The 15,911-nt window shown below is 47.1% G+C and overlaps 1 protein-coding gene across 6 annotated transcripts in view; it reads right to left on the reverse strand.

Moving 5' to 3' along the window:
- Positions 1-15,911, reverse strand: part of RAB37 (RAB37, member RAS oncogene family) — a 545,872-nt gene that overhangs the window by 67,564 nt on the left and 462,397 nt on the right. For all 6 annotated transcript variants that reach the window (XM_069654871.1, XM_069654868.1, XM_069654870.1 and 3 more), the window contains 3 exons: positions 12,725-12,766; positions 8,009-8,075; positions 7,876-7,928 (listed from right to left, as the gene is read on the reverse strand). In XM_069654871.1, coding sequence (XP_069510972.1) covers positions 7,876-7,928; positions 8,009-8,075; positions 12,725-12,766 — 162 coding nt within the window. The remainder of the gene's footprint in view (positions 1-7,875; positions 7,929-8,008; positions 8,076-12,724; positions 12,767-15,911) is intronic.

Below are 15,911 nucleotides of genomic sequence, written 5' to 3' on the forward strand. Positions count from 1 at the left end.
CACTTACAGCAAAGTCACAATAAAGCTCCTGCAAGATCGTAGAGAAACTGAACACTGCATCCTTCTTCACACATAGTGGGACTTCTTGGCAACCTCTGAGATGTGAGGAGAGAAAGAGAGTGGAGTCAAAGATGACACCAAGGTTTTTTGCCTCGCAGGAAGGCGAAGGAAGAGGGCCCCAGGCGGGCGGCCAGAGTGAGAGAGAGAAAGCAGGGCAGGGGTCCCAATGAGAAGGATCTCTACCTTACTAGCATTAAGGAAGGGATCGTTGGAGGCGCACCAATCCAGAATCAAGGATAGAGAGTCAGGAATGAGCGAGAGAGGAGAGGAGACTGAGGGGAGCCTGAAGGAAAGCGTAGTGTGTCATCCGCATAACACTGAAAGTAAGAGCAGAAGGTAGAGATCAGGTGGGCCAAAGGGGCCACGTAGAGGTTGAAAAACCAGGGTGCAAGGATGGAGTCCTGAGGAATGCGTATAGAGGTATAGAGAGATGTGACAGAGGCAAAGGTAAAAGGACCAAGTTGGACCTGGGAGGGGTGGTCCAAGAGGAAGGAGGTCAGCCACTCAAGGGCCTGATCCACGATGCCCAGGTTCTCATGGGGTCCATTGATCAGAATGGTGTGGTTGACCGTATCGAAAGCAGAGGAAAGATCAAGGAGGATGAGGACAGAAGGAATGCTGGAATCAAGGTTAGAGAGCAGATCTTCACTGGTGTTAGGGAGAGCAGTTTCCATGACTCTGGCAACTCTGAAGCCAGACTGATGCTCATGGAGACTACCAACAGATTTGGTGTGTAGAGGAAGCTAGGAGATGGCCAGCTTTTCCAACAGTTTGACCAGGAAAGGGGTGATGGAGATTGGGTGATAGTTTGGATCGGCAGATGGCTTCTTGGGGAGAGGTGCACAAGGGAGTGCTTAAGGGGACAGTAGAACGGTCCAGTGGAGAACTATTAATCATAGAAATCGGCCAAGGCTGGAGCGAGGGTGTCAATCTGGTCCTTGGTGGTTCTGGAGGAGCAGGAGAGCACCAGTTTGGATGACACTTTCATAGATTGGACTTGTCTAGAAACCTCGTCAGGTGTTGTCAGAGAGAAAGAGGAGAAAGGAGGAAGAGAGTTAGAGATGGCCAAAGGGGGACAGAGAGAGGAAGAGGAGACGAGGACAGGATGTCCTGAGTTTTTGCAGAGAAGCGAGAGGCCGAAGCCATACAGAGGGCATGGGACGGAACAGGAGATGAAAATACTGCAACAGGTTTGACCAGTTCCTTGCAGATTTTATAGAGTTTGGCCATGTTGTTAGAATCCACAGAGACGCGGGCTTGAATGGGTGTTCTCTTTTTGATGGGCATTATTGCTTCGACTGCCATTTAGTGCAACCAGTCTAGGTATGTCTAAATGTGGCCTGGCATGCTTTACTGTAATGTTATTACGTGTCTACACTGGTCTACATTGTGCAACCAGTTAGACATGTTTTCATTGTGGCATGGCATTTTTAAAAATGGCATAGCATTAATGTTCCTGTGCGCTGTTGGTGACTTGCATGTATTAGATTGGGGTTACCCTACAAAACAATTGCAAACACTCTTGCTATTTAGCCAATATTTCGCAAGGAAAAGTATGCTGTATATTGCATTAAAACACATATTTATATCATTCTTCTAGTGCAGTGTTCGGCATACCCCTTCAGCAGCACGTTCGTGCGTGCGTATTGTTCAATCGTGATAATCTAGGCCAGGCCAGAGTGTGGCGCAACCTGTGATTTGTTGCTGAGTTGGGGGGGGCGGGCCCTCAGCATTACTCGCAAGGGGGCCCCACCATTTTGTGTTACGCCACTGCTGCAGCATGTAGGACACATCTAGGAGTGCCATGGTGCCCAGGGGGAAAGCCTTCCAGGATGGAACTGCCACCCTCTAGGTGGAAGAGGACCAAAGCTTGGACAGCAGATCTCAACTGCTTTGCTGGAATGAAGGGCTTGATTTTTCAAAGGAGGGAAAGTTGGTAACAAGCCGTTTGTGTCTTCCTTGTTATGTGCTCCTTGAAGGAGAGACGTCCTTCAATGTAGATCCCAAGGGACTTAGTACATGTGGTCAGTTGGCATGAGAAGCTCTCGAGGATCATAGTCGAGAGACACTTCTGGATGCTAGCGGTTCAGTGTGGTTGGTCAGCAGAAGAAATTCAGTCTTGGAGGGGTTCAGCTTCCAGTAAGCGCTGGACATTCAGGACCGAAGCACCCACCCTGTGACTAGTGAGGGCCCATGCTGCTTTATTCCCTTCCCTTGCCTTGTTTGGGAACCACCACAACATGACAATGAACTGTCTGGACAGCGTGATTGCACTGATGCCTGTAATGGGACTTAAATCTCGTTACTTCTTTTACAGTGCACGTGATCAACTGCCTTACCTTCCTGTCCAGTGGAAGAGAGTACTCTTCTAGTTCTATTCACTGTTAGCAATATAAGAATTGCACAGGCCTTGCAATCATATTCTTGCTGTCAGACCCTTCCTTATCTTCCAGGTCATGTTGAGCGTAAACCTCAGAAGACCTTCAGCTCCCCAGTACTCTAATCTGTGCAGTGTTGTTACCACCATAACTCCATTCTGCAACTCTATTTACTGACCTAACAACCATTTTCCCACTTTGAAACAACTGTTGGGTAAGTGGACTATGCACCTTGGCTTGATCTGTTTCAGACACATCTTCTATTTCAAGTCGCTGGAGGTTGTCATTCACTCCAGGTAGAATGACATTTCCGATCACTCGCAGAACCAAGTCCAACTCATTGGAAAAAGGGATCTGGTCTTTCCATTCTCCCCCAGAAGTGAGGGATTTAATGCCAGCCAAGTAACTTCGGCTCACAGGCCTTCATACGCTTAAAACGTATCACTTTGCGCAGTCTCCTCTTTGACCCAGACTAGAGGCGTCAAATGGGCCATGGCTGAGGCAGGAAACAACAGTTTCGCTTGACTTATTTCAGGCCCGTTAATCATGCTTCGGTCAGTGTGGTTAATCAGCTTTGAAAGTGACTCGAATGTGCACCTCCAAGTATTGCCATGAAATGAGGATATTCCGAGCCTTGCATATAGGAACTCTTGATTTTCTTCAAAACAGGGGAACAGATATGCTGCCTTGCCACAGGCAGGACCCTGCTCGATGCACGCAGGTCCCTATTCTCTTTAGGATCCCTTCCTTTTGTGCTGCAAAATGGTCGCAGTATTGTTGAGCTTGTTTGTTGGGTGACTGCCAAGTGATTGTGCCTCGGCTTTTCAGCTTGTGACGAATCAACTTCCTGGGGGACCAGTGGTCCAGGGATGAATACCGGTTTCTAAACCTTCAATCAGCCCCACACCTCTAGTACACCAGAGGGAATCCAAACAGATTGGATACACAAGTAAATTATAAACCTCCTTGTCCAATTTTGGTAATGTGGACGGAACAGCAGGTTTGTAAGTTTGTGGTTCGTTATTACCCAATCATAAAAGGGACTGTCCAGTCAAGGTTGTATCAAAATATCTACTTTATTATTATTACAACAGACAGTTCTAGCACACTGCAAAATACAACCCACCATGTAATGGAACACAGAGGACAGACAGTGTCACGAAGCAAAGGGAAGCACTCTGGATACTGACAGGAGGATAGTCGGTAGAGCAATCAGTCTTAACTGTTCAAGGTTATTAGGTTGCAGCACCACGGGAGCAAGGGGTCGTAAAAGTCACTAGGGGCCTTTGTAGAAGGACCAGGGGGCCAGAACCACAATGTACCTGGTGCTTGAGATGATCTTGATGCTCAACAGTGTCAAGTTGGCTCCATCCTGCTTTTGCAGCTCCTGCGACAGAGTTCAAGATGGGAGGAAGCTGCGAGTATCAGGCGGCAGGCATTTTGGCAATTGAGGCGGGCGGACGGCTGCAGGCTGGCCTACACAGCGGCTCAGGATCAAGAATCATTGTCTCTGTGCTGGTTGGCGGATCTGGAATGCTGGTCGAGGTGTCTCGGACAGCTTTAGTGACTGCAGTGTGACAACAGTCAGTGGTGCAGCCGGTCACGGTTCTAGGGCCCGACATGGATGCTGGTTGATGCTCGTCATGGCACTCCTTCTAGCGTCTTTGCAGTCAACGCCCTTGTCCATTGGTCAGAGACTCTCTGGCACTTCCCACCTAGGAAGCTTGCTGGCAGAACCTAGCAGGGCACGCTGTGTGCTGGCTGGGTACCGGTTCTGGAGCAGCTGGACAGGTCCTCGGAGGTCAGTATCTCCCTCTGTTACTTGGGAGACGTTTAGGGGAGGGATCTTGCTTCTCTCTTGGAAATCCCGCCTTCCTTCACTGGTGCAAGCAGTATGGCAGACTGTACCTTCAGCCAGGGTCCAAATGAGTCCCTCTTCTTACTCCATTTGAAGTTGGATTATCTGCTAATAGAGGGGTTCAGCCCTCTTTTAAAGCCAAATGGGTCATAGTGATTGGTGCAGGCTAAGTCTACCTTAATGAACCAATCCTGTGTCCCTACCAAAAATCTTCTGTTATGCGTGAGGACATAAGCAGAGTGCTTTGCAATAGGAAAAGTAGGGGGTGACCACATGCACTAGTAACTCCGACCCATCTTCCTATCTGTTGTGGAGCAGTGTGTCTCTGGTTAATTGAGCTCTCTGTGTCTACTGATCAAAGCGCAGGTCTCCCTTGAAGTTTGTGGCAAGAACAGACTTTCTGTCTCCCTCAAATCACCTACTTCTTCCCTCTGAAAGAGGGGTTGCCCTGCAGGGGTTGCCTACTGTAAACAGTTGTCCCAGACATGACATTCACAGCCCTTCATAAAGGGGGGTGGGAGCTAGCTTCAAGCTGAGACATTGCATATCAAAAAGGTGTTGGGGTTTCCTGCCCTTTATTAGTTCTGTGAACAGGCCTGCTTCAATTAACTCTCACCAGTAGGGGCTGCCACCACACAGAACTTAATAGGCAGGGCAGATCCATGAAGCCTTTGATATTTTAATTAGGGTGGCCATGGCCAGACGAAGGTGTTGCCCTTTCCCCTTCTTGAGATTGTACCTGTCTTCAAATTACAGCTGAACATGACAGGAAGTCTGTGCCGGTAGGCTGTGTCCCCCAGAGCACACTTGACTATGTGTTTGTTTTGTAGGGAGCATTTGGAAATGTGTGCGGATTAGCCCCACACATTTCCCAGAGGTTTATCTACCAACATTCCATTTATTTAAAAAAAAAAATAGAAAACAGCCCAAGCGAGTGCACACTCCCCCCGCGGATGGTCGAATTCCGCACACTGCTACTTTAACCGCTTAGATAGAGGCTCACATCAACCTCTTGCAGTGTGAATGTTGGATTGTCCTCACCTTGGGAGTCAGGAAAGACACTGATGATGAGTGCAGTGGAGATTCTGGAATTAACGCTACTGCTGAATAGCTGATGTTACTGGCGAAGTCATCTGTACCCCGTGTCACTGTGGAGGGGCAGTGCCTCTGCACATAGTATTCTTTGACAATTATTTGAGGCAATGTGGAAAAACACTAGTCGCTATTCGGGGAGCATTACTCTTGAACAGAACATTATAAAGTATCTCCAAAGCAATGCCTCACCGTCACCCCACTCTCCTAAAGTCCCGTTCACTTCACAATGGGAGCTAGTGTAGAATCTCCTCCACAAACCCATATCGACTGAAGAGGTGCATCAGCAACCACCCCACTGTAACCCCCAGAGTCAAGGATGCGAAGAAGGCCAGAGTCGAATGAGTTCCACTCCCGGCGTCCTACATTGTCACGGCACCTGGGGAGGATCAGGAGGCAGCATTATTTGGGTGTAGGACACTGTTGCTCAGAAACAATGGGGTATTAGTCCAAGCAAGGCAGCCGCAGACAGGACTTAAGGCTGAAAGGTATCCTTCTGTAGAGAGAATGTGCTATAATTCAGGGACAGGCAGGGGTGCCATGATTCATGGCAATGCATCTCACATCCTTTGGCGAGGGGAAGTGGATTAATCCGAGACGCAAGGATCCTTACCTGGTGGCATAGGGGATGCCATACTTGGAAGATGCTGCCCTGGCTCCTCATGAACAAGGAGGCATCACTTAAGTTAAAGGTACCAGCTGCAGTGTGATGAAAATGGGCCACATTGTCCCAGAAAACTGTCCCACACTGGTCTGTGAAGCCAGGCATTAGGGCAGTGCTCGGTTGTCCTACGCGCTACTTACAGCCTGCTGGGAAGTGACGAGCCCAGAATCCCATTTGTAGGCCTGACCTGCCATTCTCTTATGCCCCATATGAAACCCCTAGCTACTTGCATTCTGCAATCCACCCGCAGCTTAGCCTGCCCCAGGGAAGACTTCACAATGTGGGTCCATTATAGGAATGCCGGGAACTGAAGAAGCGTTCCAATGTCCACATGGCTGGACGACCTTAAAACCCATTGGTATTTTTAGGGTATACATGGAGCGTGGATCTTGCTTCGGGAAGCTACAGAGCACTTTACAAGTCATAGGGGAAGTGCGCGGGAAGGGAAGCAAATCGTAGAGATCAATACAAAAGTGCGGGGAGCTGACAACAGGGGAGGGGGAGGGTGGGCAATTTGGCCTACCCTAAGCCACCTGTAAACCTACTGCAACAGAAGTCCCTGAACATACGGACACCAGTCTGAACTAAATCCAGCAGAGGGGAATTGTCCCATGGAAGGCAGGTGACAAGACTTTTGGGTGGGAGGTATCTATCTGGGGGAGCCCATGCCATCCCTGGGGAAGCTAGCTGACCATGGCTCATGGCGTGGGGGACTGGAAGAAACCCTTAATTAAATGACAGTGGATAATAGCCAGATGGCAGAGACCGCAACGGTGCTTCAAAGGAAGGGACCCTGGAGTCCCAGCGTTCCTAGCGACAGGGAAGCCACCCGATTCTTCATACAGTGGCCGACACTGCCGTGGCAGTGGAAGACTCATCTGTTGAAGACACAGCACCAGGTTCTGGAAACGCCCTAAAACACAAGGAGCATTGCTGGCCAATCGTGACATTTTCTTCTGCTTTACAACCCAGATAGCACAGGATTAGGGAAGTCCTATGATTTTCTTCTATGGAAATCAATGGAATATTTGTAAATAAATCTTTCCTGGATCTGTTTTTATGGTCTTCACCTTTCGGTTATCACTGAGTAATGTTCAAACTAAGACTGAGTGCCTCTGCTTTTTCACTATTTAGAGTGCAGACTCATTAGGAGACCTTCTTAAACCAACATCTTAAAGAAGTTGCAAGCATGGCGTTTGTGACAGCGTGACCCATCACTCACGCATACAAAGCCACTGCCTGATAGGTTGCAGAGGGGGGCGGGGCGGTGCTGAGGGATGCAGTCCCCATGATTTGTCAGGATTAAAAATGTCATTGGTCAAGAAGGGTGGGATTCATCCCTCATTGGTGGCATCACTGGGGGGGTGGGAGGATTATGCCTTTACACAAGGAGAGTGGATCCAGTGCTCAGTGAGGGCATCTCTGGGGCAGGAGGAAGCATGTCCTCAGGGAGGGTGCGCTCATCGCTTGGGGTTATTATATAATTATTATAATTGTTCGTTTATAACGCACTTAATATATGAGATCGGTTTCTACACCAGACCGGGATTCAAACCTGTGTTCCTATGCGTTGTCTTGCTTCCAAGACAAAGGTGTTGCCCCTGAGCTATCCTCCTGGGTTCCTGCTCAATGAGGGGAGAGCCACTGATTATAAAGAGAATCTTTGGGCTATACTCAAAGTGGAGGGGGGCTAAGCCAGGTGGGAGTAAGCCTTGTCTCAGGTAAGCAACAAGCTGCCACTCAGGGAAAGAAGAGTGTTGATCAGAGGGAAGCGAGAGCCAATGCTCATAGGGGGAGCGCACAGCATCACAACTGGTACCCACCCGAATGTTGTCGAAGGACGTTCGGTTGGTGATGTCGTACAGGAGGAGCAGGGCTGGAAGAAGAATATGCATTGGGTTAATCGCTCCAGAAATGACTGGTTCCAGGCTTAAAATAACTCATGCTAGAACTTACCCTCTGCATCTCTGTAGTAAGCATGAGTCACGCTGCGAAACCGCTCCTGGCCAGCTGTGTCCCAAATCTGAAACAAGAGGTTCAGAAATATAAAGGAAGAAAAGTTCAACCTGCTGATACATCTTCAACCATGCAGAGCACTTCCCACCCCAGGTGCCCCTCTGGCCCAACTATGATGTGAGCTGGGCAAGAAGGTGGGGTGTGTAGTACCCAGAAGACCAAGGCAACCTCCAGCTGGTGGAGCTCGAAGCGGAACTTTAGCATACCCTTTGAAATGTAGACTGGCATAGTTGTGTGCAGCCCCACAAAAAAGATGCACATAACAGACTTTGATTCCCTAAAAACAGGCAAATGCTTCCTCAAAATATGGAGTCAAATTATTTGCACCTTTAAAAAGATAGGCAACATAGAGCCTGATTCCACCAACACCGCTCCACGGATCTGTTCGAAGTGTAAATACATTTTAGAAAACTACAATAAAATGCCATGTGATTCTTTTTTTTTTAATTGACATACTTTACCTTTTATATACCATTTCTTAACTTGTCTGTTCCCATGTCAAATTTATAGTCAAATCTTATTTACAAATCATACATTTGTCACAAGTATCATCTCGTTTATGTTCGAGAGCAAAGCCAATGTCTTTTTAATGTTAAGGAATTCTAGACTAGGCCTGCATTGTCAAGCCTTCATCAGAGGTTTCTACTTGGAATGAGTAATGCATTCGGCAGGTTAACAGCGACAGTCTTCAAGCAGAAACAATAGAAGCTCCTTTGAGCCGGACAGCAACTCTATGTCCTTTCCTATGCTGTGCAGAGGCAGTTCAGGCTGGTTCAGTGACCTCTTTTCAGAATTCAGCAGGCCACCAGCAGTGGGGCCAGGAATGCCATGGCGTGTGTTTTCAGTCACTGGATATCCTCTTGGGCATAGGGGGCACCAAGTCACATCCATCAAGAAGTGTAAAATTGCTGGTTTGCCAAGGAGTGGCATGCAGCCACTGTTCATGTACTGCCCACCAGAGTCACTTGTGACTGCGGAGAGAGCCCAAACTCAAGAAATGTCCTATAGCAGGTCTAAGTTCGGTGCTAGATCCATCAGTCTATAAATAGGTCAACCCTTGACTCCCCATATCCGTCCTTTGTATGGTAAGAAACAGCCAGCATTTAGGTTAAACCCTGTGACTATCTCATTTTAATGCATACTGGCAGAGGTAGTTCTGTTCGACCGAAGTACGTTCCCGTACAGAAAATACTTCGAGGCTAAAGCATCATTCTTATCTTTCACAATCAATGCGTATAGCTACTCTCCCAGCGGGCCCATTAGTGAACATAGATATCAACAAAAGTATATATCGTTTTCTTTGACTCACGGAGCCGTCGTTCTATCCGGTGAAAGTTGTGCTTTGGTTCTCTACGCGCCACCATTGAGATGCGACAGATTCAGGTTCTTCTCATACCTCCCAGGACATGTACGGTGAACGGCGAGGCTACCCTCTACTTACTCTCTGGAACGCATCTAATCCAGCTTTACATGCCACCATATACTGGGCTCACCATGCCTCCCTTGCCTACTCTAGCACCAGGATCCGGCCTCTACATAGCAGCTATAAAAGAGATTGGACTGGATGTCCATACGTTGCTTCCCAGACACAGTTATCCATAATGAAATCATCTGCAATTCACCTGCTTCCATTTTCTTTTAAATTCAATCTTATACGCCATCCTTTTTCCCTCCCCTTTTGCACTGTGCCATGCAAATGACGAATATTTTGGAGGCAGGGACCTAGCTACACTGCAGTGCAAACGTACTAGGTCCAGGCCGCCAAATACCACAGCGCATACAAATGATCTCCTCTGTGGTCCTTTTTTAGGACAGACCTAATGGACGATCTTTATGCTCGAAGCCCCCGATCCGCCCACTTAGCGCAGCACTGACACGACTCATCAGAAAAAACGTGTTTCCTGATATGCACGCCCGGTGAACAATTGATCCTCGGCTGTAGTTTTTCCTCAGCGTCTTATCCAACGAATACCTGGTAAAATCCTCTGCGGACCTCCTACTGATGTCCATTCATCGACCTAACCATCCAAATAGCAAAACCTTAAAATAAGGCCTCAACTTACTTTAGAATAGACATGAATGGCTCTTATTTCCTCAATTCGCCAGTAATGCAAAAAGTGGTGTAAACCGAGATGTAAAACCAGATGTTAAAGTACTGATACTTTTACGTCTGGTTTTACACCTCTTTTTGCACTAGTGGGGATTTTTCAGTGTCTGCCAACCCCATACACTCCACCTTCCTAAAGGTAAAGCATTAACGCAACGTTTGATTTCGATGCTGGCCTTCATGCATGCAATTCCTACGGATCGAGGTTAAGCATCTACATTGCACAGAAAATTCTATGGAAACCCGGGTCCGACCGTGTTTCCAGGCCTTATTCTCACTTCTTATTGCCAGCAAGGAACATTGCCTGGAAGGGAGGTGCGCGGGCTGGCAGTCTCCTTCTCTCATTTTGCACTTTCTATAAAATGAGCTCTGTACTGTTGATCAGCCCAACCCCCTGCCCCTGGTCCTGTCACACAGGGGTAGGTAATTGGTTTGGAAAACTGCCATTGTCTTCCGAGCTCACCCTGAGCTTCTATTGACTCGACTCAGATTAACAGGCACGTTTTAAGAATGTTATCATATCAGGCAGAAAATAGTAAACTATATGGGGGAACTCTGTGAATTAGACCAAATCAGCGTGCTTTCGGGCATCCTGTATGCAATTTTGGACTTTTACAAAATGGCTTCCAAAAATAAAGAGTAAAAATAGTCAAAAGCAACTGTGATTATAATCCGTTTTTTGCAAAAGATGGAAATGCTGCCTGCAAATAACGCTCGGAAGAAAGCATTTACAAAGGATTCCTTTGGAATCCGCCTGCTTTATAGCATGTGCTAAATGCAGACGGACGCTGGAGGAATCCATTAGTTTTACATCAAACTCGAATGCAGACCTACAACAAAGAGGTTTTCCAGGCAGAGCAGGAAGGATGAGGAGGAAGCAGATTCCTCCTCGTGCCTCCCACAATGCCTGCAAAGGACCCGGTGCAATAAATGAAGGCGTAAACCACTTTATGATTTGGTTGTATGTCTTAATTTACCACACTGGGCCACTGAAAATGACCCCAATGTGTCATCAGTTAAAAATCCCTAATGTGGCCTAGGCTAATGACCATTTAGAGACCCCCCACCCCTAATGAGTGGGGGAGGGAGAGGGCGAAAACTGACAACAATAGGAAAAAAACAAAAGCGGATCTGTACGGGTGTGGCTGGCTCTTTTCCGAGGGTATAGATAAGTGAACACAGACATCAGCGAGCCTGCCACAACTGTGAGCCGAACCACAGCTTACAGGGGCCACCTGGGCTCAAAGCAACAAGTTACAGGATAACAAACAGGATGTCCAGAAAAAGTCATTCTACAAATGTGGAGTTTGTCAAACTATAGCTTTTATGAATGGATGCATTCATGAGGACTTTCCATTTTGATGTATGATGTAGGATGTGTCATTTATAATGCGCCTGTACACAAGTGTTTCTAGGCGCAACAAGGCAAGGATGGGGAAACAAAGGGAGGTCAAAACAACGATCTTACTAGGCCTTGTGTCATTCATGTAGTGCAAGTGCGTGAACGAGAATAGTAGAGCAAGGAATGGGGATTCGGCAAAACCAAAATGTCCTTATCCACACCCAGGGTGGAGGCGGAGCCTCAGAGGTGCAAGTAAATCAAGAGACCGCTACCTGCAGGGGCTAGCTCAACCGAGGACAGCCAAGCACAGGCACCTACACTTTACTTGACCTAAAAGAAATGTACCCCTATGGAAAAAAAATGTCGTCACATTAGCTGCTGGTGATGTTTGGGCATGGGTGGTGGAAGAAATCACTCGCATAGTATAATCATTAACCAAAAAAACCAACGGAGGGCACCACGAACGGTGCTTGAGGTTGCCAAATGCAAACACTTGGGTCAGGTCACTAATAGATTCTAAACAGAATGCCATGATGGATCCTGCGACACGAAACACACGACACGGGGAGATTAGGTAACGGTCTATGAACCTCTGCCACACGGGTGTCAGCCGGAGCAGCCTGTGCCTCCACCTGGATGGGCCAGATGATGCTCTCTGGGATCCAGGATCTGGGGCTGGGCATCCAGTGCAAGCCTCTCATCACTGGGAAGATCTCAGGCCGCTCCTTATGCTAATTCCTCCAGTGACAGGTGGAGCCTAGGACCAGGGACTGCCGCAACCTGCTGCTTTCAAGAGCGTTTGGACTAGGACTCCCATGATCCCCCACCATTGACTATGCTAGGTAGAGCTGATGGGAGTTGTAGTTAAAGACTACTGGAGAGGCAACTGCCATAGACCCCTGGCCTCCGATGACATCAAGGGACATGTAGGGCAACTCAAGACCTATGCCGGGAGAGGGCTCAGAGTTCAATCAGAATACATGTGACTGCTGGGAAGGGGTGAGGAGGTAAATAATGGAGTCCTGGGTCCCAGGAAGTAGGAAGTGCCCGAGTCAGACCCCTGCAGCTCCGCCCTTTGCAGAGCTCAGATAGGTCAGTTAAGGACTTGCGGTTGGCGTCGGCACGTCTTCCTCATACGATTCTTCTTCAGGCATCTCGTCCACAACCATTTGGCATCTTTACCAGCACCACCATGCCACAAACTCACCTGTAATTTCACCTTTACGTCATCCACTGTCACCACTTTATTCTGTGAAAAAAAAGAAACATTGTGAGAACAGATTGGGGGACCAGGTTCCCCCAAACAGATTTACTTCACCAGCCCAGCCTCTGATCGCTAACAGAGGGCTTCAGGAGCAACGCGTCCCTAGAACGTCCATAGAGGGAGGGGATTAGGACAGTCATGTTTCACTGCCCTGTGCTGCACTACACATACGAAAAGAAGCCAAGACCTGAAAATCATATGTGTCAAAAACCTGTAAAACACATATATGCATAATTCTTTAAGGTTGTATGCACCCCACCCCCTTTCTCAATTCTCGCCACACATGGTCCCCTGAGCCGTGGCAACTGAATGACAAACGTCACCGCCACTTTACCCTCACAACCAAATCACGAGGCTGTCTGAATGAGAAGCTATGGTTCATGGTTACCATCCCTCACTTATGTTAGGGCGAGTGTTGTACAGAATGTAATGAGCACCAAGCCCGCAGTGCATTACGTACCTATTGATTCAAGCATGCAACCCTTTTATCACGGACATATTTCTCAAATATGCAGATCTGTGGTCATTCTTATGTTCCCAAGCAGCTGTTGGATTTTATGCAAAACAGTTAGGAACCTCCATTTGTGCTGGTCCCCTTGCCTTTTCTCCAAGGGGTGTTTTTTGAAAGAGTGCAGTAGGAGTGTGCTTGCCTATCCATCTTGGAGTGATACATCTGTTGTATTAATCAATTCACATCATCAAAAGGTAGCATAACCATCCAAACTGTTTTCCGATAGAAGGTTAACATCCTTATTATGACTACAAGCATTATAATGTAAAATTGTAAAAGGAGCTAGTTCACATGTTGGTACAATTCCACAATTCTAGTTTTTTAGAAGCCAAAAATACACACCATTCTTTTCTCTCAAAGGCCCTTCCTTCTTGGAAAGACCCACGCTCACATTAAAACGAGTGATCTGTTTCTTCTGTGCACATTGAGGAAATGTTTAATTTTCTGTGTTGTTCACCCATTGGTTGGTAGTGCCGGTCAATCCAGGCATTTGTCACACTATGCACACTGATCATTAATAAAAAAAAAAACACAGGAAGCAAACCGTTGCAGACTGTGCCGAATTATCCTCTGGTCCCTTACAAGACGTGTCCGACCCGCAGCACCCCCGCTGGACCTTTGTGTATCTCCCTCCCTTGCCCCCTGTATGTGCAGTGCCTCCTCAGTGTGACGCTCACATTCCTGCCGGACAAAAGCAATGACAATGTGCGCCTCCAAATATCAGGCAGGACTGTTGCTGTTTCTCTAATTATTCTTGTAACACTAAAAGAAAAGCACCAACTCCCCTCGACCCCCCACCGCCTTCAAGACTGGGGAGGATCTAGCAGATGTGCACCTTAGCACACCTTTCACCCCCAGAGAGAACGACAGAGGCTGTGAGAGGCCAAGAAAGCACACAAGATCTGTGAGTGATGCACTAGGCAAAGCTAACTGAAAAAGAAACAAGCATCGAAATGATCAGAAGTCCTTCTTTTCTGGGAAAGGAACCAATGAAAGAGGAAAAGAAAGTAATCAGGGCTAGTCATTGTATGTTTGTGTACACATGCTGCTGTTTATTTCACTTTTCATCATAAACAGCATATCAATGAGAAATGATATAAGAATCTAGTGGTTTAAGTCAGATGTGGTGCATTTCACTTCCTGTGGTAAAGTAAGCAGAGATGATGGTTTCTGTCATGAATTCAGCAAATAAGAGGACTTTTAGATGATTTCTTTTTTTTATTAGTGTTAGATGTGTATTGGTACATAGATGTCAGTCTTAATGACCACATTGCCATCACGTTATCCCACCTTGCTTCTTCTTCAGGGCATTAACATAGAGGAGCTCATCTTCAATGAACACAGAGGAGGGGTAGAACGCTACCTGCGGTTCCACCACCTCCCTTCCTCTCCGCCATATAAATGCTCGAGCATTTGTGCTGGTTGGATTTTCATCCTGGCGCAAATATTCGCGATCCATATGGGGTCCGCCTGTTTTATGCATGAACATAAAGCAGAGGGACCTAATGGGGATCCATTGTACATGCTGCCTACCATGCTCGCATTTTGGGCAGGGTTTAATTTCAGTTGTGAACACTGCTTACAATGCTCGCATGGCAGGCAGCATGTACAATTACAGGTAAACCCTGCCTGAAATGGGAGCTTGTCGGGCAGGGTTTTAATGGTTGCCAGTGATAGGGTCGAAAACAAAAGGATCGAATGCCTTTTGATCGACAGTCAAAGGATCGAAAAAAAGGGTCGACATTTTTTTTTTATGGGGGGGGAGCTTTATGGTGGGGGGTTTCTTTATTAAATACATTTTTTTACCAACCCAAACTAAAAAATATATATAAATACATTTTTAAAAAAATGCGACCCTTTTTTTCCGATCCTTTTGCATTCGAGAAAAAGGTCATTCGATCCTTTTTTTCGATCGTTTGACTGGACACCGTTTTAATTGTAATTGTGAACACTGCTTATCATGTGTTTTATTTATTTATTTATATTTATATAGCGCGCAAGCAGCCAGGGCCATTGAGGCACTGTTACTTGCAATAACTTGGTTACAGGGTACAGGCATGATCGCAGTTGTTGACACATTATGAATACTACAAAGCTTCATACTGTTGTTACAGATATATCATTTGGTCATATATTACAACTAATATGATAGGCATTCGTGCTGGTGTGTCGGGCCTTATGTGAAGAGGATAGTTTTCAGAGTTTTGCGGAAGGTGGTGAGGGAGGCCTCACCTCAGATAGTGGGAGGTAGGGCGTTCCAGTGAGTGGGTGCGAGATAAGGGAAGCTGGATCCGCCCGCTCTGACTCTTTTTACTAGTGGCACAGAGAGCATGTTGGTGTATGGTGATCTTGTTGGCCTGGTAGTGGAGACGGGGTGTATCCTTTGTGAGAGGTAGGCAGGAGCAGTGAGGTGAATGCACTTGTGGGTCAGTGTCAGGGCTTTGAATACAATCCTTTCCTTTATTGGGAGCCAGTGGGCTAGTTTTCTGGCCTCAGAAATGTGTACTCTTTTAGCAATGCCTTGGGCTGCCCGGAGAGCGTTCTGTATTACTTGTAGTACTCATTGTAGTGTTCATGATAAGCAGTGTTCACAATTGAAATTTAAACCCTGCCTGAAAT

The sequence above is a fragment of the Ambystoma mexicanum genome, chromosome 3q (genome assembly GCF_040938575.1).
Source record: "Ambystoma mexicanum isolate Mex_15411 chromosome 3q, UKY_AmexF1_1, whole genome shotgun sequence".
NCBI classification, from domain to species: Eukaryota; Metazoa; Chordata; class Amphibia; order Caudata; family Ambystomatidae; genus Ambystoma; species Ambystoma mexicanum.